Source organism: Moschus berezovskii, chromosome 8 (genome assembly GCF_049115385.1).
Source record: "Moschus berezovskii isolate FMDL1 chromosome 8, NW_MosBer_1.0, whole genome shotgun sequence".
NCBI classification, from domain to species: Eukaryota; Metazoa; Chordata; class Mammalia; order Artiodactyla; family Moschidae; genus Moschus; species Moschus berezovskii.
The window spans coordinates 40,573,027-40,599,393 of record NC_142467.1 but is presented as its reverse complement, the minus strand read 5'-3'; the positions used below and the strand labels follow the sequence as shown (position 1 = coordinate 40,599,393).

At 40.6% G+C, this 26,367-nt stretch overlaps 1 protein-coding gene across 3 annotated transcripts in view; it reads right to left on the bottom strand.

The window, feature by feature from the left end:
• RNF145 (ring finger protein 145) overlaps window positions 1-17,788 on the bottom strand; it is a 65,825-nt gene extending 48,037 nt beyond the window's left edge. The window contains exons 1-4 of one of the 3 annotated variants that reach the window (XM_055430772.2): window positions 17,657-17,772; window positions 15,700-15,726; window positions 11,000-11,202; window positions 729-837 (exon numbers count right to left, since the gene is read on the bottom strand). In XM_055430772.2, coding sequence (XP_055286747.2) covers window positions 729-837; window positions 11,000-11,183 — 293 coding nt within the window. In that variant the 5' untranslated portion in view covers window positions 11,184-11,202; window positions 15,700-15,726; window positions 17,657-17,772. Of the gene's footprint in view, window positions 1-728; window positions 838-10,999; window positions 11,203-15,699; window positions 15,727-16,142; window positions 16,253-17,656 lie in introns of those variants that run through there. The other 2 variants (XM_055430774.2, XM_055430773.2) reach the window with 2 other exon arrangements.
• Window positions 17,789-26,367: the final 8,579 nt, after the last annotated feature.

The following is a 26,367-nucleotide window of genomic DNA, read 5'->3' as shown; positions in this document are numbered from 1 at the left end:
CTGTATTTCAAACCTCTAGAAAATTACAACCTGTTATATATGTAAAGTAATTGCCACTCTTCTTATAACTGGGAGTACGTTTTGTTACAGTTATACATTTCAATCAAAACAAAAGAAATATTATACCCATAAAATTTATTATACCCCACTACATTTATGGTACGGGTTTTTGGTACATTTGTAATTTATTATTATTGTTTCAAAATTGGAAGCTCATATTCTTTTGGCAGACCAGTCTTCAAATTTAGGACGAGCAGACCAAGACAAACAGACGTTCTGACCTACACAATTAACCTCATGAAATAATTTATATCAATCATCAATTATATACAAAGTCGCACCTTACACTGATTCTCATGCATCATAAAGTAACTTCCTAAAATAATGAAAGCAATGAAATCCATAATTGCTCTAGTTCCTGCAGCCTGCCTTTGGAAATTTCTTTTCTCATGTTATATAGAAAAGCTCATGGGTATTTTTGTAAACATACCCTTATGGTCCATTTCACAGTAAGACCATTTGTAAAAGCAGAAATAAAATTTGAGACACAACCCCAGCTACTAATCCTGTATGATATTTATTTAGAAAACAAGTATCAGTTTTTTTTAAAAATGTTTGGGATACCTATCAAAGCCTCAGCTTCCTAACAGTGTTCATGAAAAGTATTTTACTGGTAAAGGAAAACTTTAAATTCAGTCATACATTTCAAAAATGGGTCACCTCCTTACCTGGAGATTTGATGTCCAGCATAGAGGAGCAGGGCCGTCAAAAAATATAGATAAAGCTGAACCAGATGCTGCCTGGGCAAGGTTAGTAGCACAACACTCAAGATATAACCTGTAGTAGAAGTGAAGAGAGATGTAAATAAAATTCGATTCTAATTTAGTCTTCCAGTTAATTACACTAATAAAAAGAGCTTGAAGTAAATTACTTTCCAATTAGGTTTCAACAACTTTGAGGTTTTTTACTTCACTACCAAAGCAAGCTTAGCATAGTAAAACCACTTGGATTTTTCTATGGAAAATATAAAGCATTTTTCACTTCCTTTGTAGGTTTCGCTACTTTAAAATTGAATATATCACACAAAAGTACAATAGGATTCTCCTCATCACTACCTTTCCCTGTTTCTTCTACACCAACTGTTTCATTCTCTAGTCCCAGAGGAGGAACAGGGGGTCTTACTGTCCCTCTACCACTGCACCTCCGGTGTGACTCAGATCTTATTTACCCAACTCCGAAAGACCCTCTATCTTCTATGTCTTCAAGCATTCCTCTGACACCATCCTCATCTCTCAAAGAACATGCAGGGCTCTTTTCCCCAGTTGTAAAGAAAAACTCGTCACCACACTCATTTCTCCTTTTCCTATTACCTTTCTTTCATTCCAGTGACAAATGTTATAAACTATCTGTACTGAAGCCTCTAATTTCTATTATTCCCTCTTTTCCCTTTACAATCTGAGATCCTCTACAAACCCATTTGCTTTCTCTAAAGAAACTTGGAAGTGAACAATTACATACTAAATAGGAGTCAAATCTGAGACTCAAATTTAAGTCAAATCTAAGACTCCTATTTAAATCCTTGCCCCAGCATCTGAAGCAACTACCCTCAAATCTATCATTCTTTGGCTCTGTGACATGGATTTCCATTCACCCTCTAAATAATTCTCCCCTCCGCTTTCTTTTCACCCTTCTCAAATGAACATAGGAAATTCAGTTTCTGAATAACTTCTACTCTTTACGGAAGTATCTAACTCAAAGAATCTATTTTCCTGCTTCACATATACCATTCTAGATGATACAACAGTAGTTCTGAGAACCTACTGCACACGCATAAAAACCTTAATCATTTCCAATTCCAAGCAGACAATTATAGCTCATGATGTCTGAGATAAAGTCCGCTTAAATGTTCCCATATAGGAGTACAAACGAAGCTCCCATCCTCCTCCCTCAACAGGCTGGCTCACCTCCCCGTCCACTCACTCTGACTCAAATCTGAGTCACCTGTGATCACCCAATCCCACTGAGTCTCTCATATGTTACCCTTCCTTTCCAGTCCCTATGCCCCTACCTAACCCTTTCTGTAATACAATAATATATGCTGACTGCTATTTATCTTTCAGTCTCTTCCCCTCATCATCCATCCTATGCTTTGTTACCAGGGTAATATTCCCCAAACCATCACTTTCATTTAGACAACTCCCACTCTAAAACTTTCAAAAGTTTTAAAGAATCTGCCTGCAATGCAGGAGACCAGGTTCAATCACTGGGTCAGGAAGATCCCCTGGAGAAGGGAATAGCTACCCACTCCAGTATTCTTGCCTGGAGAATTCCATGGACAGAGGAGCCTGACGAGCTATAGTCCATAGGGTCACAAAGAGTCAGACACAATTGAGCGACACTTTAACCTCTTTAACCTCTCAGTGTAACATTAAACATCTTGCAAAAATCTGGCCCTGGCTTATTGTCCTCTCATGAATGAGTCTTCATTAAGGCACAGACATCCCTTCTTAGCACCTAATGTGTCCCTCATGCTGAATCGATCATGCTTCAAGTTTAAGAAACAGGAGCTGTGCTAGGCACTGCATATTTTCCACACATCCTAACTTTAAGAACCATCCAAGGGAAGCTAGAGATACATATTTCTATTTGTTCTTCATTTTGTAAAATAATTTCCTCCAATTAATTTTGTTAATCTCTTTCTCACAGGACTTAAGAATTATTTAAAAGGATGTTTATTATATTTAGCAAGCATTTTCACTGTTTGTGGCTGCTGCTAAGTCACTTCAGTCGTGTCCGACTCTGTGCAACCCCAGAGATGGCAGCCTACCAGGCTCCCCCGTCCCTGGGATTCTCCAGGCAAGAACACTGGAGTGGACTGCCATTTCCTTCTCCAGTTTGTGGCTGAAGGATTTTCTAATCACTCTACTTATTGCATGAAACGTTTCCTTAGATTTTCTGACATTTAATAAACTATCATTTCCTTTCGAGACATCCTTATCTTTCCCTTCTCCTGTGTATCTCATAAAATCAGCTGCCAAATTCTCTAGACTGAACATATTCATTTCATTCAATCAATCAACATTAGTATGTGTAAAGTATGATCCAGATGCACTTGTAGGCATGGAAAATCGAACAAGAAAAAATAAATCACAGTCTCGTGAAAAAACAAACAAGGACAAAAGTGTGATACATCCCTGGTAGTTTCATAAACAAAAATTAAAAGGGCTATGGATAGGTGATTGTTTGACCTGGACCTCAAAGGGTAAATGGATCTTTACCAGGCTAAGAGAAAGGGGAAACATTCTAACAGAACAGCAACAGCAGGTCTGAAAGCCACAGAAGTACAAAGGAAATTGTCAGGAGACAGGAAACTGTAGACCAGACTAGATTTTGGTGTAAGTAGAAAGAGTATTAGGAGGGAACTGGAAGATGCTGCTGATAGAGCTGGTGGCTCAGACAGTAAAGAAACCACCTACAGTGCAGGAGAACCGGGTTCGGTTTCTGGGTCGGGAAAATTCCCCTGGAGAAGGGCATGACTACCCACTCCAGTATTCCTGTCTGTAGAATTCCATGGAGAGAGGAACCTGGTAGGCTACACCCCATGGGGTCACAAAGAGTCGGACACAACTGAGTGACTAACTCATAACTAACTTAGGATGAGATGGCTAGACAGCATCACGATGCAATGAACATGAACTTGGGCAAATTCCAGGAAATGGTGAGGGACAGGGAGGCCTGGTGTGCTGCAGTCTATGGGGTCGCAAAGAGTTGGACATGACTTGGTGACTGAACAACAATAATTAAGGAATTTAGCATGGGCTTATGTTCTCAGATCCTTTAAATACCATATAGGTGAGGTAAGAAAATGAAAAACATATAGGTGAGGTAAGAAAATGAAAAACATATAGGTGAGGTAAGAAAACGAAAAACAAAATGGTAACAAAACCCCTATGGTTCACCTATATCCCCATTTTCACATTCCAGTGAAAAAATAACTGTGATAAAATATATTGCACAAGGAAATTTTTGAGAGATTATGAATACTTATGCTGATATGTTAAGAGCTGTATGACTAAGTCATCTGAACTACAATACACAGTTGATCCTCAAACAACACAGGGATCAGGAGCACCAAGCACTCCTCACGGTATAAAACCTAAGCATGACTTTACAGTCAGCCTTCCGAACCTACAGAGCTCAAGGACCCTACAGAGTAAAAGGGTCAACTGTATACATTATCTAATTATTTGAAAAATACAAAACTACTGCTGATGGAAATATGCATCATTATTCAGACCAGAGGATTAACTGAACCAACCAAAACAAACTAAATTGATAATGATGAAGCTTTGTTGTTGTTCAGTTGCTAAGTCGTGTCTGACTCTTTGCAATCCCATGAACTGCACCATGCCAGGCTTCCCTGTCCTTCACTATCTCTAGGAGTTTGCTCAAACTCGTGTCCATTGAGTCAGTGATGCCATCCAATCATCTCATCCTCTGCTACCCCCATGATAAAGCTAACTCAACAGTAATTTGTAATTAAAAAAAGCAAGACTAGCAGCATTTAAAAATAATGATCTGCTTAAAATAACACTGGTGAAACTTCCTAACAAAATACAAGAATTTCTGCTATTTAAAGGGTTATTTTAGTAGTGGAGGGAAAAAAAAATGAGGACATGGAATAAAATAGTAGCTTCGGTTATGAAGTTAGCAGGGTCATTTATGAGATATACACTTAAATAGGTCTTAATGGTGATCTACTGGTGAATGGTTGAGAAAAAGGAAGTGAAGATGGTTCTGATGGCTCCAGCATGGGTAACTGAGAGCATGGCTTTGCTACTAAGACAGGAAATACATAAGGGAACAGAGGTTTGAGGTTAAGTAAAGGTGATGAGATAAGTGAAAAGTTGAGATGCTTGTAAAATATTTAGGTTGAGATAACTGATGATAGTTAGAAATCATTTATTTATCACCAGGCACTAGTTAGGTACTGATAATACTGAGATAACGGACAACACCATTCCTACCTTAAGGGAGTTATCTATCTAGTTGGGAAGACAGCTAGGCTTATGGACCCTTAGAATGTTGTATAGTAAGTACCATGGTGGAGGTATGAATTGGATACCACGCCATCAAAGAGGAGGAAAAATAAAGGAGACTAAAGTGGACTAAAGTGGTCAAAAGCAGTGAAAAGTGGAGATAGACATTTGTAGCCAAAACTATGTGAAACCACCCCAACAACAAAATATGAAAATTAAACACAAATCCTAGGAATATCAACACTAAAGAAGGAGTCCAAAGATACAGCAAAAGACTCAGAAGGAACGATTAATAATCTAGAAAAATTCAGAAAGATTTTTAAGAAGGAGATCGTGGTTAACAGTTTCATAAACATGGAAAGGTGTGCAAAACAGGGATACAATGAAGTTTGAGTTTTCCCTTTTAGGTCACTAATGATTTTAGTGATCATAGTTACAACAGAACTATTCTCATATCCACTCTTCTTTGCAACTGCTACAAGCCCATGCTAGCTCTGGATCTCATTCAGTTCAGTTCAGTTCAGTCTCTCAGTCGTGTCCGACTCTTTGCGACTCCATGAATCACAGCACGCCAGGCCTCCCTGTCCATCACCAACTCCCGGAGTACACTCAAACTCATGTCCACAGAGTCGGTGATGCCATCCAGCCATCTCATTCTCCGTCGTCCCCTTCTCCTCCCGCACCCAACCTTTCCCAGCATCAGAGTCTTTTCCAGTGAGTCAACTTGTCACATGAGGTGGCCAAAGTACTGCAGTTTCAGCTTTAGCATCAGTCCTTCCAATGAACACCCAGGATTGATCTCCTTTAGAATGGACTGGTTGGATCTCCTTGTAGTACAGGGACTCTCAAGTCTTCTCCAACACCACAGTTCAAAAGCATCAATTCTTCGGCGATCAGCTTTCTTCACAGTCCAACTCTCACATCCATACATGACCACAGGAAAAACCATAGCCTTGACTAGACGGACCTTGGTTGGCAAAGTAATGTCTCTGCTTTTTAATATGCTATCTAGGTTGGTCATAACTTTCCTTCCAAGGAGTAAGCGTCTTTTTATTTCATGGCTGCAATCAGCATCTGCAGTGATTTTGGAGCCCAAAAAAATAAAGTCTGACACTGTTTCCACTGTTTTTCCATCTATTTCCCATGAAGAGATGGGATCAGATGCCATGATCTTTGTTTTCTGAATGTTGCGCTTCAAGCCAACCTTTTCACTCTCCTCTTTCACTTTCATCAAGAGGCTTTTGAGTTCCTCTTCACTTTCTGATTACCTGTTGCCAAAAATCCTAAATGGCCTTCTGTCCTCAGTTTCTCCCCTCCCCAATCCACTATCCTATCCTATTCAATACTGCCTAACCAATCTTAGGGCTTTCCTGGTAGCTCAGACAGTAAAGCGTCTGCCTACAATGTGGGAGACCTGGGTTCGATCCCTGGGTCGGAAAGATCCCCTGGAGAAGGAAATAGCAACCCACTCCAATATTCTTGCCTGGAAAATCCCATGGACCAAGGAGCCTGGTAGGCTACAGTACATGGGGTCGCAAAGAGTCGGACACGACTAAGAGACTTCACTTTCACTTTCTTTTCAACCAATCTTAAGATGCAGCTCACCTGCTCTAAATCCCTTACTGACCCACCACTATCTATCATGTTAAGTACAATATATAACATTTGCATTCAGGGGTTTGCACAAATGGCCCTATTCTTCCTTTTCAATATTATTTCTATTCTCCTTTATATATCCTACACCCTGAAAACAGTTCTATAATTAACATCTGAATAGTTACTCTCTGCTGTCCTCAGACAGAACCTGCACTGGAAAGCTTCTAATTTCAAAGGTACAATTATACTCCATTAACACAGTTACTAACACTCCCCACCTTGATTTTTAAGCTCTTAATAACAATTAGAGGATATAAAAGGGAAAAAAACTCACAATAGTAAAAAAAAAACAAAAACTTAGGAATTAACTGAAAAATAAAATCTAAGGTCTATATAAAGAAAACTTTAAAACACTCCAGAAGGACGCAAAAGAAATCATGAACATAGTAAGTCTCTTGTGTTCTTTCCTAAAGAAGAGTTAGCACCCTTAAGCTCTCTCTTCATGCTAACTTTTAATAATAAGCAATCTCAGCAAACAGGTCAACAGGGTTGTGTTTGGAAGATTAAATAACTGTGAAGTTCACATAGAAAACTAACAACAACCAAAAAAAACTCAGAGAGGGAAATAAAGAAACAGAGACTAACTCTATCAGACAGTAAAATAAAATCTAAATCCTCAATAAGAAATGAATAGGAAAAAAGTTCAGAAATGGAATAAGACACCCTGTAAATGCAGATAAATTCTAAATGCAGCAAAGATTTAAATGCAAAAACAAAACAACAAAAAGAATGCAATAAAACATGACATACATCTTTATAAACTTAAGAACAGAGAAGGCTTTTTTAATTGATTAAAAATCCTAAAGATATACGAAATAAAAAATGATAAATTCAATCACATTAAAAACAACTTTTGCGTGTCAAAAATATCTTTAGCAAAATCAAAAGAACTGAAATTGGAAAAAATACCAACTCATCACACAGGGCTTATTTCGCTAACATATATCAAACCCCACCAACTAGTAAGAAAAGGTTAACAGTCCCATAGAAAAGTGAGCAAGGGACAAGTACTAACAACTCTCAAAGGAGGAAATTACAAATTTTTTAAACACATGAATAAATTAAATCTCATTCATAAGAGAAACACAAATTAAAACTACATGTTAAAATAACCATTTTTCACCTACATGCCATGTCATGTTTACTAGTTCAGTCAACAACCCTTTGGACTGTAGCCCACCAGGCTCCTCTGTCCACAGGACTTTTCAGGCAAGAATACTGGAGTGGGATGCCATTTTCCTCATCCAGGGGATCTCTTCCCAACCCAGGGATGAAGCCCGCGTCTCCTGTGTCTCCTGCATTGCAAGCGGACTCTTCCTGCTGAACCATCAGAGAAACCCACTGAGCAGCCAAATATTAAAGTTGGATAATACTGTTTGGATAAGGATGTAGGAATTCAGGAAGTGTCAACAACTGCTTACATAGGTACAAAATAGTCTATAGAGTAGTATCAATCAATAGTCGCAATGTATGTATACTCTTTACCCCAGCAGAATCACTTCTAATAACTCATCCCATGGCTATCTTTGTACCTGCTGAAATGATAGCTATACAAAACTAGTACAACACTGAATGAAACCGTATAAGACAAAAGCTATCTAAAATGTCCTCCACTGAAGTAATTCATGCAATAAATTATGGTACAGCCATACAAGTGTACTATGACCCTATGAAACAGAACTGGAGGGCTGGGGAAGAAAGTGAGGCCTCAACAGTTCATCAGAATCTTAAGATCTGGCAGATCAGAATGTGTCAGCATGAAAAAACAGTGAATATCTAAAAATAACATAGCTCTATGATACATCATTAAGTGAAACAAAAGGCTCAAAAGAGTAATGTACTATGTTATCATCTGTACTAAATAAGAGGAAAGATATTTATATTTTTATCATTTATATATCAATATATCTTTATATTTACTTACATATCCATAAAATAGCTCCAGAATTATGCACAAGAAAATAGAAACAGCTACTTGTTGAGACTCAAAGTGAGAACTCAGCAGATGAGGAACAGAGACAGGAGGACGGCACTTTTCAATGTATACTATTTATGCTTTCTGGTTTCTGAACATAAATTACAATTTCTAAAATCCATTCAAGGGTGAAATTCTGTAAATTGGAACACTACATAAATACTACATAATGCTCCGACACAGAGGTTACTGTAACCAAAAATCTGTTCAAGCTGAAAATATCTACTTGTGCAATCACTGAGCTTACTCTACCATAGCATATAATAAGTGTATTTAAGAAGGCTCAGTTGAGTTCCCAAAGCCAAAGAGTACAAACTGCAACTGTACGAGAACCCATACAACTTCTAAAATGAATGTTTCTGTTATTAGGTAGCTGTTTTTCTAAGAAATACTTCAATATATTCAGAAATAATATATGTGATAAGTACATTTTTAAGATCACAGAACAAACTACTTTTGCTGGATTAAGCGAAAAAACATCTAAATCAAGTACCCAATTGTTCTTCTACAATAGACTGGAATTATTTTCCATAAACTGACTAACATACAAACCTTTTGAGAATTAGTATTTTGCAGCATAAAAGAACCTTCTCATTTCAGAGGCTTTCCAAGGTACTGCCTACTAAGAGACATTTAAGTCTACTGTACTCAGATGTTCTATCTCTAGTGCAGTCTTTTCTACTGTACCATACTCTTTCCCACAATGGTTTACTTGGTAATCTCTCAGAGCTACAAGGGGTTCTCAGGGCTAAGCTTTGAAACCTAGAAAGTTCTTCTATAGATAAAAAATAAATCTCAGAGACAGGACAACCCTTAACAATTTTATAAAAGATAACCTTCAAATTTTAAAAAAGATATACTGTTGATAGGCAATTCTAATAACAAAAATATTAATAAAACCACTGCAGCACATCATTCAAGCCACATCTTGAGTTACTGATGTTAAATGAAATTATACTATCGCTATTATTACATATAAAACAAAAATTAACCTAAAAATTAAGAGTCATGACTTTTATTCTAGATGGATTTTATCTGCTTCCTAATTTTTTTATTTTTGGCCATACTCCACAGCATGTGGCATCTTCCATGACCAGGGATCAAACCCATGTCCTTTGTTGTGGAAGTACATTATCTTAACAACCAGACCTCCAGGGAAGTCCCTGCCTGTATATCTTGACTTTAATTTCTTAAATTTCTTCATATTACTTCTACCACTGATTCAAAAAAATCATATCAATTATATATTTCAAGCATTTTAAAAAAATATTATGATATAATTTTCCACATTTCATTTAACTAAAATGAATACTTTACCTTCAAATGATATTAATGTTTTTGAAGAATAAAGAATATTGCTTACTTTCTGGACTTCCCTGGTACTACAATGGATAACAATCTGCCTGCCAAAGCAGGAGACACAGGTTTGATCCCTGGTCTGGGAAGATTCCACATACTGAGGAGCAATTAAGCTCATGAGCCACGATTACTGAGCCCAACCAAGCTCTAAAGCCTACAAGCCACAACTACTGAAGCCTATGCGCCTAGAGCATGTGGCCCCCAACAAGAGAAGCCACTGCTCAGTGCAACTAGAGAAAGTCTGAATGTAGCAATGAAAACCCAGCGTAACCAAAAATAAATAAATAAATAATCTTAAAAAAAAAAAAAGCTTACATTCTGAATTACTACCAAAACCCAAATTAATGACAAGTTTTAACAGGCCAAATAACTAGAAAGGGTTTCCCAGGTGGCGCAGTGGTAAAGAATCCACTACCGATGCAGGAGACCCAAAAGACACAGGTTTGATCCCTGGGTCGGGAAGATCCCCTGGAGTAGGAAATGGCAACCCAGTACAGTATTCCTGCCTGGAAAATACCATGGACAGAGAAGCGTGGCAGGCTACAGTCCATGGGGTCACCAAATGAGTTGGACACAAATGAGCACAGCACAGCAAATGTCTGGAAAGGTTATTTCCCATTATTTAACTCTACTTTATTAAAATCTAATACATGTTTTCTTTTATACATGTCAATTACATGTAATAAACCAGAAGCAAAAAATAAATTTAAAAAAACAAATGTTTTCTTCTGCTTTCCAGGGTTCATCAAAATTTATTTCACAGCAGAATAAATCCAACTCTATTTTCCTCTACCCCTAATAATTCATATGCAATTGTGAGACAAATAAGACTATAAACATGATTCATAAACATTTATCAACAGCTGTATCACTGTCACTTCAATGTAAAAGAACATGATTTTACCCAAAATACAAAGACATAAATCAGAATGCTCACTAAAAGCGTAGGAAACAGGATGTAGACACTTACCTACATAATGCATATTGAGAGCCAAATACTTGTACTGGAAAAGAGGGTTGTTATTGAGGCTACTTCTCTGGATCTGCTGGAAGAAGGAGCTGACATCCCATCTGTACAGGACATCCAACAGCATGATGCTTGGCACCCGCAGGGCCACATTTAACACTGCCTCCAGTTTCTCCTTTGCAGCCATGTTTTTTCTTGGAGCAGACCTAAAATTCAGGAGATACAATATAAAAGAGTAAGTCACCTCAAATAGCTTTTAGATATGCTTTTATGAGTCTAACGGATCACATACTACAAAAACTATGTTATAATGTAAAAAGCTCCTTAGACGCATTTACTACTTCCAGATATTTAGGAAATAAGCTTTCTATTATGTTTTCACATGGACTCTCTTGGGTCTGCTCAACTTTCAGGCTCTGAGGAAATGTTCGGGCCTCAAAATTTGTTTTTTAAAAAGCTTCTAATTCCAAATCTAGGCACTCAACAAAACAGCCTGTAAGAATACTGTAGCCTTTGTCCAATTATCTTGAGAAAAATTCACTCCTATAAAATTCTTTGAGATTCATGCAGCTTTTTTAAAAGAGAGCAAATTTTAAAGTTATTACATGAAAAAGCCTAAGTTATTTAATAAAAATTTAATAAGTGCACATTGAGTATACACAGCATCTCACAGTCTACCCTGTTCCTTATTACTTAAAATCAAAACTGAAGTACTTAATTTACATGATACAGATACAATGCAGAGAATTCAAGATACAGGTAAAGGCAACTTGATTTGCAATACTGCTTCCTTGTATCATTAAAATTAAACTTTAAAAAATAAATTAATTAATTAAAAAAAATAAACAAAATTAAACTTTTAGGGCTTCCCTGGTGGCCCAGTAGTTAAGAGTCCACCTTGCAATGCAGGGGACACCAGTTGATCCCTGGTCCAGGAAGAACCCACATGCCATGGGGCAACTAAGCCCCTGCGCTCTAGAGCCTGTGCTCTGCAACAAGAGAAGCTGCCACAATAAGAAGCCTATGCACTGCAACTAGAGAAATCCTGCACACAGCAACAAAGACCCAACAGAGCCCAATAAATAAATAAATCTTGAAGGGGGAAAAAAAAAACCTTTTAGTCTGAAATTCCCACCATCTGCTTTCAAGTTAGGAAAAAGCTCATCAAATTCTTCCCTGTGACACACAGACATGCTGGCACATGGAAGAAGTCAGGCATTGTGAGTCTGCAGCCTCTGTCTTTGCTTAGCTGTTGATTAGCAGTGGTGAATTGGGGGCTTAAAAAAAAAAAAGGAAGGGAGGCAACGAAGGATCTGCCAGACAATCTACTATATAAAGGACAACTTAGTGCAATACTGCTTTATATGACAGAGCTGCAAATTAATCCAAGGAATTACAGAAAAAAAGATAGAAGTAAAGTGGTAAAGGATAATTTTAGGAGTAACGATAATTCTAGATTGTTGGCTCTGACAATATCCTTTTAAGAACTTTGCTGAGAAAGCAAAATACACTTCTAGCTTTGGCAGTAATTTCAGACATTACAGGACAAATGAAAACATTTATTTCCAAAGAAAATTATAGTGACAGATTGCTATGCTACGGTTAAATATTTGTCAGTATTTCCATTTCACCCTCTAATTTTCATAGCTTCCTAGCTCAGATAGTTGGAGGGGAAATGCTGCTCAGTTTGGCACACCATTAATATAAGTTTTCCCATCACTGAACTGATTTATTATATATATCATTCCCACTACTCAAATATTATGTATGTCCTACCAATAATGCAAAATTAACATTTTTATAAATAAATACTGTAATTCTTATTACTTTAAATGAACACGACTGCTTTAATAATTTTTATACATAAGAAATGGAGGGGAGGGATAAACTGGGAGATTGGGACTGACACACTGCTACATATAAAACAGATAACTAATATGAACTTACTGCACAGCGCAGGGAACTCTATATTCTCAAAATTCTTTAACAGATTTTTTTGGGGAAAAAAATCTAAAAAAAGTGAATTTACATATATGTATAACTGATTCACTGTGCTGTACACCTGAAACTAACACATTATAAATCAACTCTACTTCAAGAAAAAAAATTTTTTAAACAGAATATTGTCAGAGAATCATAACCAAATAGCTGTGTCCTAAAGGTCCGTCTAGTCAAGGCTACGGTTTTTCCAGTGGTCATGTATGGATGTGAGAGTTGGACTGTGAAGAAAGCTGATCGCCGAAGAACTGATGCTTTTGAACTGTGGTGCTGGAGAAGACTCTTGAGAGTCCCTTGGACTGCAAGGAGATCCAACCAGTCCATTCTAAAGGAGATCAATCCTGGGTGTTCATTGGAAGGACTGATGCTAAAGCTGAAACTCCAATACTTTGGCCACCTCATGCGATGAGTTGACTCACTGGAAAAGACTCTGATGCTGGGAGGGATTGGGGGCGGGAGAAGGGGACGACAGAGAATGAGATGGCTGGATGGCATCACCGACTTGATGGACATGAGTCTGAGTGAACTCCAGGAGTTGGTGATGGACAGGGAGGCCTGGCGTGCTGTGATTCATGGGGTCGCAAAGAGTCGGACACGAATGAGCGACTGAATTGAACTGAACGTGAAAAAAAAGCACTGAAAAATAATCTCGAATCAACATGACAAATTATACCATTTAGGAGCCTACATTTCTCAAAGTTCATGATATTATTAAGAAAAAAAATTCTAGGAAATATTCACATTAACAGCTTTTCAACAGTGGCCCTGAGGTGATTTTTATTCCCCTCTATCTTTTTCTGTTTGACAAATGTTTCAGCATACCCATATATTACAAGGAAAAGTGTAATATAATGTGCCTAAGCTATCTAGATACCTTAAGGAAATACACAGGAAGTAACTACTTACTCTGGTGGTCAACCTGATAACTCAGTGCACTCTTGGGAGTTCATTTCAAAGTACACAAATGATAGATTTTTTTTTCTCACAAACCACCAATCACGTGTGAAAATTACCATGTACCAAGATAAAAATATCACTGACAGGCTTTATTCAGTAACGGAAGAGTAACCATCTTTCCATATTCTGTATTCCAATATGAATCAATACTGCTTTTGTAAGCAACAAAAAAGGGGACAATTATTGAGTCAACATTTGTGGTCCATATTCATCTGACTTACAGCCTTCGTATGTTTTTAATGTTTTCTTGTTTTTAAATGTGCCCAGTTTCACCATTTATCATAGCTCTTAAAGGGGTAAAGGAAAAAAAAACTAAACAAAATAACCAATCAAGGTCCGAAATGCTAAGGGAAGAAAAACTCCCTAATTCTTACAAAGGACCATATCTCTATTACAAAAGAAAGCCATTAGCAGAATAGTATATGCTTCCCCTTAAATTACCACTACTTCACAAACAGACAAGAACAGAACACAAAAGGAACAAGAATAAAAAGAAAATCTTGGGTTCCTAAACCTACTGATAACAGAAGAACATCCAAGACAGACATCTAAACTCTACTGCCTGGATGGAACGAAATATCCCCTTTAACAACAAGTATATTGCTTACTAAATATTTCATATTTCTGTATGTGAGTGACATTTCAGTAAGTCATTGGCAAGCTGGCCATGTATAGGGACGTGGAGGAAAAAATTTAATACATAGAAAGCTCAATCTAAGAGCTTTGGAAGAGCTATGGAAAGAAAAAGACGGGGGTGGAGGGGAACCACTGTGGATCATTCTTCATAGAAATGCCACATGATAGGGTGTGACCATTACAAATAAATACCATACACTACACTGGAGCTCCACACACTAAACAGATAAACAAAATGTTGAAATATATTTTATTTACTGAAACCTGAAATTACTCACATGTGCCAAATCACTCACATCTGCTAAAAGACTAAATTAAAAACATGAAATAAATAAAAATGGAGCCTTCTCTCCTGGGGTGAAGAGACTGCTATACCTCTAAGATGTTTGGTTCAAGCCTAATTTATCTTTTTCTAAGATTTGTTAAACAGAGCTAGGGAGCATACTCTAAGTCAGAGAAAGCTCAAAATTCTCCTAAAACCAAACAATATCAACCAACCCTCAAAAATAAACAGAAGAGCTGAAGGCAAAGAAAATTCAAAGGCTTGACACTCTCTAAAACCAAATATATAAGATACTTCCTGCTTTGTTCAGTTATGTACATTTTGCCTTCTGGGCATAATTTTTAGATTTCCTCCTTGAAATGTGGAAAGAACTGAGAAAGTAACATTCCAACAAATTGTCTCTGAAAGTAATGAAAACTAAATTTGACTCAAAGATGCTTTGCACAGTAAAACAGCTTTATATAAAAAAAAAAAAAATCCATCCCTTTCCAGTAACAGAAAAAGAAAGGCTCAACAAAAGCTAACCAAAAACAGGACCACAGGATTTCATTAAATAACATTCCTAGGCTTGGAAGCAGCAAATTGCTACCTAGGAACACAAGAATGTCCTGTACCAGCATAACGCTGCACAATTCATCATTCACTTTTGTGGTTTAGGATACACTGGGGAACCTCATTCTACACTTTTCAGAAAATACTACATTTTAGTTTTGAATATGAAGAAATCAAACAAATCATCAACAATATGAAAAATTAAGTTTTTAACGTCAGAGCTCTTCTCATCAGCTGAATAATTATTCTAAAAAATAAGAAATGAAAATGTTCTTACCCAAAAAGGAAACAGAATTCACATCTCCTAGAAAAAACAAAAATAAGAACGCCTTATAACCCGATTTAAAATTATTCAGTACAATATTAGATAACTCGGAAAGTTTTTACACCTTTCCTCCTCAGCATAAGGAGAAAAACAAAAAACTATCATTCATCATCAGTCTCCTTTCTCTGTCCAATCCAATTTGGAGGGGAAAAAACTCTACCATCAGCTAAAGCCAACCTTAATAAGAAAGACATTTTCTGGCTGTCCGGATGTTAGGATGGTAATCCCTGAAAATGTTAGAGGGCACAGCTAAGCCCTAAAATCATAAGTAAACTCAGCCAAAAACTCAGATACCGGGGAGAAGAACGCACTTCTTACATAAGCATTGGCACACGTTTTAAATATAGCTGATCCTTCCCACTCCCACTCATTGCTAGCTAACTTTGTGTATGTACCTGATTTCCACGTAAACTACTAGCGATTCTGCTGTTTCTGGTCATCTCCAAATCAGCAAACATCCACTCTGGGAATCCACTCTGAATACAAGGGCCATCTTTCAACTTAAGCAGCCAGAGGAAATAGAAAACTGCTATCTCTGCCATTGGGCGCTCAGCCTGGGTCACGACTGCAGCACCGACAGCTCATCCTTTGGGCAGGATTCAAGATTCACCAGAACTGCACAGTCCGTATTTTAAAAAATAAAAAGACACACAGTCCCTCTCCTTTCCTTTCAAACTAGTTTCCTGTTTACTGCAGACTGCGATGCAAAGCCATCCATTAATCTTTGATGGCTTCTCACAGCAGAGCCCCCTTCCTCTCTCCCCGAACCGCCTCCCCCGCCCCCTACGCCTGCTGATCTCAGCTGCGTTTGAACTATAGTAACCCCAGCCCAGCTCGCTGCACAGCAAGCAGCGCAGCAGCAGCGGGGCCGCTGCCGCCGCGGGGCTAGGGGATTACGTCCACAAAAACTCTGCCAGGAAAGAGGCCCGTGCCAGGGAGCTCCCCTCCCCTCTGGCCAAGGAGGCTGGCTCCGCCGTGCCACGCACCAAAAAGATTCTGAAGGAAGACGCGGGCTAAGTTCTTCATCCCTGAACAGAAAGGGGATCTATTCCCAAAGGGCGGGCAAGGGTCTTGGGATCCTTGGTTGAGAAAAGCAAAAGTGGAGAGGGATGCAGAAGGCCTAGCGAACGAGAGTAGCAGCGATGGGAACAAAAAGGAAAGGATGAGGACCGCTCATACTGTAAAAAAAGGGCTGACAGACATGATATAGTGCAAACGGGTCCCCATTTGAAGAATGACTTGGCAGGCCTTTCTGCACCCCAAAACCACCTCAAACCGAATGAAAGGGGGGAAGCTGAGTTTGGGGCTGCGTAAAGCAAAGAAGAGTAGGGTGAAATAAGAGAGGGAGGGAACCTCGTGAGCCAAGTGGACAAAGACGCAAAAGACCGAAAGTTGGAAGTGGGAACTGGAGGTAAGGAGCTAGAAAGGAGCAGCTGGAAAAGGGGCAGCACAGAAGGGGCTTGGAAAAGGCCCTAAATGGGGTCCTGGGGGGCGATGGGGCAGCGTTCGGAGCAAGGGCATCTTAGGAATGCTGGGGAGACGAGGGCCCTCTCCAGGAGGGTGGGGTTGGAGAGGAGCCGGGCAAGGCCCGGGAGCAGGGAAAGGGGGCTCTGAGCGGGGCCCCGGGAGGGGAGGACAGAGGCGGAGAGCATCGAAGCGGGGGCCAGGAGGGCCGAGGGAGGGGCTGGCGGCTGGGAAGGAGGGAGCGCTGCGGGTGAAGTGGGGACGGGGATGGGAGCAGAGGAAGGAGGCGAACGGGGAAAGGGGCGAAGGGGGCGAAGGGGACGGAGCGGGCGACGGGATGGAGGAAGGGAGTGAGGAGGCCGGGGGAGGGGAGGAGAGAGGATGCGGGATGCGGACGAGGGCGCCGGGAGAAGAAGGGGCCGACCCGGGAGGACGGCTCGTTCACCTCGGGCTGCGGCCTCCCTCCCCGCGGGGAGGCGCCGCCGGCGGACAGACGGGCTCCGCAACTCCCCGGCGCTCTCGCTCGCCTGCCCTCCCACTCTTCTCGGGCGGCGGCAGCAGGGGCTGGGACGGCGCGGCTCACAGCGGCGGCTTCTCCGCGCCGGGCCTTGGATGCTGCGTCTCGGGAGGCGGCGGCAGCGGAGGCGGCGGCAGCCCGACCCGTGCGGTCACCATCGTCCGCGGCGGCAGGCGCTCGCGGGCCGAGCTCCTCAGCAGCCGGCGGCAGCCATGGCCTTCTGCGTTCACTCCTCCCGCCCCCGGCGCTCTGCGGCGGCGGCGGCCCGGCTTCAGCGCTCTGCGCCTGCGCGCGGCGCGCCCCTCCCCCGCACGGGCGCGCGCTCACTCACAATCGCGCCGCCGGGTGGTTCCCGCGCCGCCTCCGGTACACGCGGGCGAGACACACGCCTCCCGCAGCCTACACAGCCAGGCTCCCGCCGCTATGGAGACGCGTGCCACGCCGACATCTGCACACGCACTGTGACACGCACCATTCTGACACACGTGAGCTCTCACACTCCCCAAACACCGGGAGCCACACGCGCTCACACCCACACTTACCTGCCAGGACCACATGGGAGAATTGGAGAGGCTGATCCTTAACCCGATGCAACCGCAGTAGCAAAGAGGCCAGATTGTTTTTTTTTTAACTCCCTACTGACTGGTCTAGACTGTCAACTTCTTGGCGTCAGAGACCGTATCTGTGATGGCTCAGCACTGCCAGCACAGAACAGGCGCCCAATAAAACGTCTGTTGAATAAGTGAGTGGATATATGAATAAGTGGAACTATGCATTGGGTATCTTTAAGAATTCCAACTCTGGTTTAAAGAACTTGTTCAAAGAATTTTACTGTAGTATGTAATTAAATGGTACGTGTGTGTCCTGTCTTTTAGTCTAAGGTTAAAAACAAGATTAACATACCGTCGCACTTCCCAAGATTAGGAAATCCATTTGTTCTGTCCAAATCACTAGAACTGACAAATGTTAACATACCTTGTGGGGCAGGAACTGTTCCCCATTTACCCACAGTAAAAAACCTGAAACACATTGCTTGTACCAAGAATGAATCAAGAATGTTACTGGTCTTCTGGGCTTTATTTACTTCCTTGCCTCAATGACCCCTCAACAAATTCCCTGGCCCTCAGCCCCTTCCAAAAAATGAAAGAAAGAAAAGTCCTACATCGTTCCTTCGTCTTTGGTTAGTTCCTAGACAGTCACTTTAAGGTTGGCAATGCCTACACACACATAAGATCACACACTCAGTAGTGGATAAAATGTTGCCACTAGATTGAATCATCTTGAAATTGTAAAGTCTCAACCCCTGCCTGTTAGAAAAGAAACTAAGGTCCTTCCACCTAGATTTGTGTTGGAGGCCCTCCTTGGAAATTCAAGCCTTTGGCATTGGTATGCTAAACGGTAAACCCCCAATTCTGAGACACCTTTGCATGCTAAGTCACTTCAGTCCTGTCTGTCTCTTTTGCGACCCTGTGGACTGTAGCCTACCAGGCTCCTCTGTCCATGGAATTCTCCAGGCAAGAATACTGGAGTGGCTTGCCATGCCCTCCTCCAGGGGATCTTTCTAACCCAGGGATTGAAGTTGCATCTCTCATGTCTCCTGCATTGGCAGGTGGGTGCTTTACCACTAGCACCACCTGGGAAGCCCACCTCTGTATCTAGCTAAAACTAAACACAAGCTCTACATTTAGAAAATGTAATTTCTGGAGGCATCAATCAATCAAATTCAGAGTAACTTCCCTTCAAACAGTTTGATATCTCTAAAGAAATTTAAGTTTTTAAAATTTCTGGGAATTGGCAACTTAGACTACTTAAGAATAATCATTAAGCCTGCTACATGGCAAAGAGGCAGTTTTATGAGTCTCTCAATATAGCCTGGTAAATGAGAAATTACACACACACAGAATTACAGAGGCCACATGACTAATGATTGGAATAGGAAACTGCCCAGGACAGCAAGGCCTTTCCTTTGATTTCCTCCTGTTTTCACAATTTTACTACTGACTCAGTCAAGAAAATGTAAGGCCACAAACAAGATTACCATGAAGGCAAAACTACATAAACAGATTCTAACTGGATTTATTTATTCTTCCCAGGTGAATGATAGAATCTTGAAAGTATTACTTCAGCACTGATACTGGATTTGTGTGTTTTGTTTAAATGGAAGCAAAGTCTACCTCAGCTCTGACCTTTCCTTTTTTAAAGGGAAAAATTGGGTTCAAAGTCCTATAACCTTTACTGTAAGTTCCCTGAACTTGTAAAAGCAGGAAAAAAGTCACACTTGGTTTTTATAGCAGCTGCCTATAAATGCTGGGGTTCAAAACAAGCAAAGAAAATTACTCCCGTAATTAAAGGGTTACTGCTATTACATTGCTGCTAATCTAGTTTTGAAAAAGCTCTAAAGAGCCAGAAACAGGTAACCAAATCACACTGAAGAGAAAAGCAGTGGGATAAAGAGCAGGGGGTGGGGGGTGGGGTATTAGAGAGGACTGTTCAAATAAATGAGGCAATCTCATGTGACATTTTTCCTGTTTTTACAATCTCAAATAAAAGAGAGCAAGTACTTTCGAGAGACACCCAAAAGCCCACAAATCAGGAAAGGTCAGGAGAAAAACATGGTAAGTACCTGGAACCAAGCTTAAGGATATACCCAAATGCCATATCTTGGTCATAAAAGGAATTAACTTAATGTGCTAGAAGGAAATAAGTGGAGTGTTTATGTTTGTGGAATGGCAGGCAGTTCAGGATTCTGAAGGTTATCTTGGTAGCAGTTTAGTGACTCAGTCCTGTCTGACTCTTTTGGGACTGCATGGATTGTAACCCACCAGACTCCTCTGTCCAAGGGATTTCCCAAGCAAGAATCCTGAACTGTGTTGTCACTTCCTTCTCCAGGGGATGTTCCCCACCCAGAGATCAAATCTGGGTCTCCTGCCTTGCAGGAAGACTCCTGCATTTCAAGAGGATTCTTTATCTACTGAGCCATCAGGGAAGCCCTAAGGTTATCTTACTGTCCACTAACCACATTCAACATTGAGGAAGAAGTCAGCTCAGAGTTTGCAACAGTGTATATTTGTTACAGTTTCAGCCATTCCAAAAGGCTAGTTTCTGAGTTCCTTACAGAATTAACTCTTAGAGTGAAAAGGTTGGCTTGAAGCTCAACATTCAGAAAACAAAGATCATGGCATCTGGTCCCATCACTTCATGGGAAATAGATGGAAAAACAGTGGAAACAGTGTCAGACTTTGTTTTTTTGGGCTCCAAAATCACTGCAGATGCTGACTGCAGCCATGAAATTAAAAGACGCTTGCTCCTTGGAAGGAAAGTTATGACCAACCTTGATAGTATATTAAAAAGCAGAGACATTACTTTGCCAACCAAGGTCCGTCTAGTCAAGGCAATGGTTTTTCCCGTGGTCATGTATGGATGTGAGAGTTGGACTGTGAAGAAAGCTGATCGCCGAAGAATCGATGCTTTTGAACTGTGGTGTTGGAGAAGACTCTTGAGAGTCCCTTATACTGCAAGGAGATCCAACCAGTCCATTCTAAAGGAGATCAATCCTGGATGTTCATTGGAGGGACTGATGCTAAAGCTGAAGCTGCAATACTTTGGCCACCTCATGCGACGAGTTGACTCACTGGAAAAGACTCTGATGCTGGGAAAGGTTGGGGGTGGGAGGAGAAGGGGACGACGGAGAATGAGATGGCTGGATGGCATCACCGACTCTGTGGACATGAGTTTGAGTGTACTCCGGGAGTTGGTGATGGACAGGGAGGCCTGGCGTGCTGTGGTTCATGGGGTCGCGGAGAGTTGGACACGACTGAGCGACTGAACTGAACTGAACTGAATGATCCAACTCGATGGATATGAGTTTGAGAGAACTCCGGGAGTTGGTGATGGACAGGGAGGCCTGGCGTGCTGTGATTCATGGGGTCGCAAAGAGTCGGACACGACTGAGCGACTGAACTGACTGACTGACTGAATAATCCTAAAAGATGATGCTGTAAAAGTGCTGAACTCAATATGCCAGCAAATATGGAAAACTCAGCAGTGGCCACAGGACTGGAAAAGGTCAGTCTTAATTCCAATCCCAAAGAAAGGCAATGCCAAAGAATGCTCAAACTACCACACAACTGCACTCATCTCACACGCTAGTAAAGTAATGCTCAAAATTCTCCAAGCCAGGCTCCAGCAATATGTGAACCAAGAACTTCCAGATGTTCAAGCTGGTTTTAGAAAAGGCAGAGGAACCAGAAATCAAATTGCCAACATCCGCTGGATCATTGAAAATCTATTTCTGCTGTATTGACTATGCCAAAGCCTTTGACTATGTGGATCACAATAAACTTTGGAAAATTCTCAAAGAGATGGGAATACCAGACCACCTGACCTGCCTCTTGAGAAACCTGTATGCAGGTCAGGAAGCAACAGTTAGAACTGAACATGGAACAACAGACTGGTTCCAAATAGGAAAAGGAGTACATCAAGGCTGTATATTGTCACCGTGCTTATTTAATTTATATGCAGAGTACATCATGAGAAACATGGGGCTGGATGAAGCACAAGCTGGAATCAAGATTGCCAGGAGAAATATCAATAACCTCAGATATGCAGAAACCGAAGAACTAAAGAGCCTCTTGATGGAAGTGAAAGAGAAGAGTGGAAAAGTTGGCTAGCTCAATATTCAGAAAACCAAGATCATGGCATCTGGTCCCATCATTTCATGGCAAATAGATGGAGAAACAGTGAAGACAGTGGCAAACTATTTTGGGGGGCTCCAAAATCACTGCAGATGGTGACTGCAGCCTTGAAATTAAAAGACACTTACTCCTTGGAAGAAAAGTTATGATGAATCTAGACAGCATATTGAAAAGCAGAGATATTACTTTGGTAACAAAGGTCCATCTAGTTAAGGCTATGGTTTTTCCAATAGTCATGTATAGATGTGAGAGTTGGATTATAAAAAAAGCTGAGCGCCAAAGAGTTGATGTTTTTGAACTGTGGTGTTGGAGAAGACTCTTGAGAGTCCCTTAGACTGCAAGGATATCCAACCAGTCCATCCTAAGGAAGATCAGTCCTGAATATTCATTGGAAGGACTGATGCTGAAGCTGAAACTCAAAGATCTGACTCATTGGAAAAGACCCTGATGCTGGGAAAGATTGAGGTCAGGAGGAGAAGGGGATAACAGAGGATGAGATGGTTGGATGGCATCACCGACTCAATGGGCATGTGTCTGGGTAAACTCTAGGAGTTGGTGATGGACAGGGAGGCCTGGTGTGTTGCAGTCCATGGAGTCACAAAGAGTCGGACACGACTGAGTGACCGAACTGAACTGAACTGAATGATTACATAGAAACAGTCCTTTGTTTTTGAATCTGCAGATAACGGTGGCCAGTTATGCACCGCCTTTTAGATCCAGAGATAAAATCTCATATACCAGACTTCACAGAATGGGGCCAAAATCCAAAGAACCTGGAGAGCCAACATTGGAAATATAGGGAAAGGAGCATTTTCATGAATTCATTTATTCACTCATCTGTTCATTCCTAGTATTTTCTGGGCACTTGGAGGGTTTTCTCTGTCCAGTTCAAAAAGAGTTAACTCTCTAGAATAGAAGAGCCTTAATGAGATATAAAATCTTATTCAACCTGGCTACCTCCATGGTTTGATTTTGAAAGTCATTTCTGAGAGAAAATCTATAGTTTTCTTAGGCAACATGGTTTAGTAGAGTCACTCTTTTTGAAATATAATTGAGATATAATTCACCTACCATACGTTATACCTATTTTAAATTGTAAAATTCAGTGGGTTTTAGTATATTTACAGAATTGTACAACCATTACTACCATCAATTTTAGAACATTTTTTCACCATCTCCCTTTTAAAGAAAAAAATCCCTGTATCCATTAGCAGTCATTTTCCCTTCCTCTAGCTTTAGGCAACCACTTCTGTCTCTACAGATTTGCCTATTCTAGATGTTTCATATAAATGAAGAAATATAAGACACGATCTTTCATGTCTGATTTCACTGAGCATAGTATTTTCAAGTTCCGTAAATGTTGTAGCATGTATTAGTACTTCATTTAATTGCCAAATAGAATTCTGTTGTAAGAATATATTACATTTTGTCTATCCATTCATCAGCTGATGGATATTTGGTTTGTTTCCACTTTTTTACTCTTATGAATAGTGCTGCTATGAACATTTATGTACTATAAGCTTTTGTGTGAACATATTTTTATTTGTCTTGGATATAAACCTAGAATTAAATTGCCAGGTTATACAGTAACTCAAAGGCTTTTCCAGTGGCTCAGCAGTAAAGAATCCACCTGCAGTGCAGGAGCCACAGGAGATGCAGATTTGATCCCTGAGTTGGGAAGATCCCCTGGAGAAGGGCATGGCAACCCACTCCAGTGTTCTTGTCTAGAAAATCCTATGGACAAAGGGGCCTGGAAGGCTACAGTTCATAGGATCTATGGAATATAACTGAAGCGACTTAGCATGCATGCATATGGTAACTCAATATTTAATTTTTTGAGAAACTGCCAGACTGTTTTCCAAAGTGGCCGCTCCATTTTATATTCCAACCAGCAATGTATGATGAGAGATTTACTCTTAGGTTCTGATGTCCCCCACTTGTTAGATGCAGGATCCTGTCTGTGCCAAGTATACAAATGACTCCATCTACCATCTGTAAACAGGGATAACGACAGTATTTACTTCACAGGATTATAACAAAAAATAAACGATGTAGGCTAATGTTTATTTTCAAAGTAAGCCCTTAGTAAATGTTATTATAAGTTTCCTTCCTCCCATCTTTGGTATTTGGTTGGCAACAGTTAATCTGTAATAACGTCAGACAGAGATAAAATTATAACTCCCTATTAACAATGAGATGTATACACATCATTTCAGTTCAGTCGCTCAGTCGTGTCCGACTCTTTGCGACCCCATGAATCACAGCACGCCAGGCCTCCCTGTCCATCACCAACTCCCGGAGTTCACTCAAACTCATGTCCATCGAGTCGGTGAAGCCATCCAGCCATCTCATTCTCTGTCGTCCCCGTCTCCTCCTGCCCCCAATCCCTCCCAGCATCAGACTCTTTTCCAGTGAGTCAACTCGTCGCATGAGGTGGCCAAAGTATTGAGTTTCAGCTTTAGCATCAGTCCTTCCAATGAACACCCAGGACTGATCTCCTTTAGTATGGACTGGTTGGATCTTCTTGCAGTCCAAGGGACTCTCAAGAGTCTTCTCCAACACCACAGTTCAAAAGCATCAATTCTTTGGCACTCAGCTTTCTTCAAAGTCCAACTCTCACATCCATACATGACCACGGGAAAAACCATAGCCTTGACTAGACGGACCTTTGTTGGCAAAGTAATGTCTCTGCTTTTTAATATGCTGTCTAGGTTGGTCATAACTTTCCTTCCAAGGAGTAAGCATCTTTTAATTTCATGGCTACAATCACCATCTGCAGTGATCTTGGAGCCCAAAAAAATAAAGTCTGACACTGTTTCCACTGTTTCCCCATGTAGTTCCCATGAAGTGATGGGACCAGATGCCATGATCTTAGTTTTCTGAATGCTGAGCTTTAAGCCAATTTTTCACTCTCCTCTTTCACTGTCATCAAGAGGCTTTTTAGTTCCTCTTCACTTTCTGCCATAAGGGTGGTGTCATCTGCATATCTGAGGTTATTGATATTTCTCAGCTATTTGTAAAGGGAGGCCTTACAAATAGCTATTTGAGGTTATTGCTATTTCACAGCTATTTGTAAGGGGAGGCCTTACAAATAGCTATGAAAAGAAGAGAAGCGAAAAGCAAAGGAGAAAAGGAAAGATATAAGCATCTGAATGCAGAGTTCCAAAGAATAGCAAGGAGAGATAAGAAAGCCTTCCTCAGCGATCAATGCAAAGAAATAGAGGAAAACAACAGAATGGGAAAGACTAGAGATCTCTTCAAGAAAATTAGAGATACCAAGGGAACATTTCATGCAAAGATGGGCTCAATAAAGGACAGAAACGGTATGGACCTAACAGAAGCAGAAGATATTAAGAAGAGGTGGCAAGAATACACAGAAGAACTGTACAAAAAAGATCTTCACGACCAAGATAATCACGATGGTGTGATCACTCACCTAGAGCCAGACATCCTGGAATGTGAAGTCAAGTGGGCCTTAAAAGCATCACTACGAAAAACGCTAGTAGAGGTGATGGAATTCCAGTTGAACTATTTCAAATCCTGAAAGATGATGCTGTGAAAGTGCTGCACTCAATATGCCAGCAAATTTGGAAAACTCAGCAGTGGCCACAGGACTGGAAAAGGTCAGTTTTTATTCCAATCCCAAAGAAAGGCAATGCCAAAGAATGCTCAAACTACCGCACAATTGCACTCATCTCGCACGCTAGTAAAGTCATGCTCAAAATTCTCTAAGCCAGGCTTCAGCAATACGTGAACCATGCACTTCCAGATGTTCAAGCAGGTTTTAGAAAAGGCAGAGGAACCAGAGATCAAATAGCCAACATCCACTGGATCATGGAACCAGAGATCAAATAGCCAACATCCACTGGATCAAGAGAGTTCCAGAAAAACATCTATTTCTGCTTTATTGACCATGCCAAAGCCTTTGACTGTGGATCACAATGA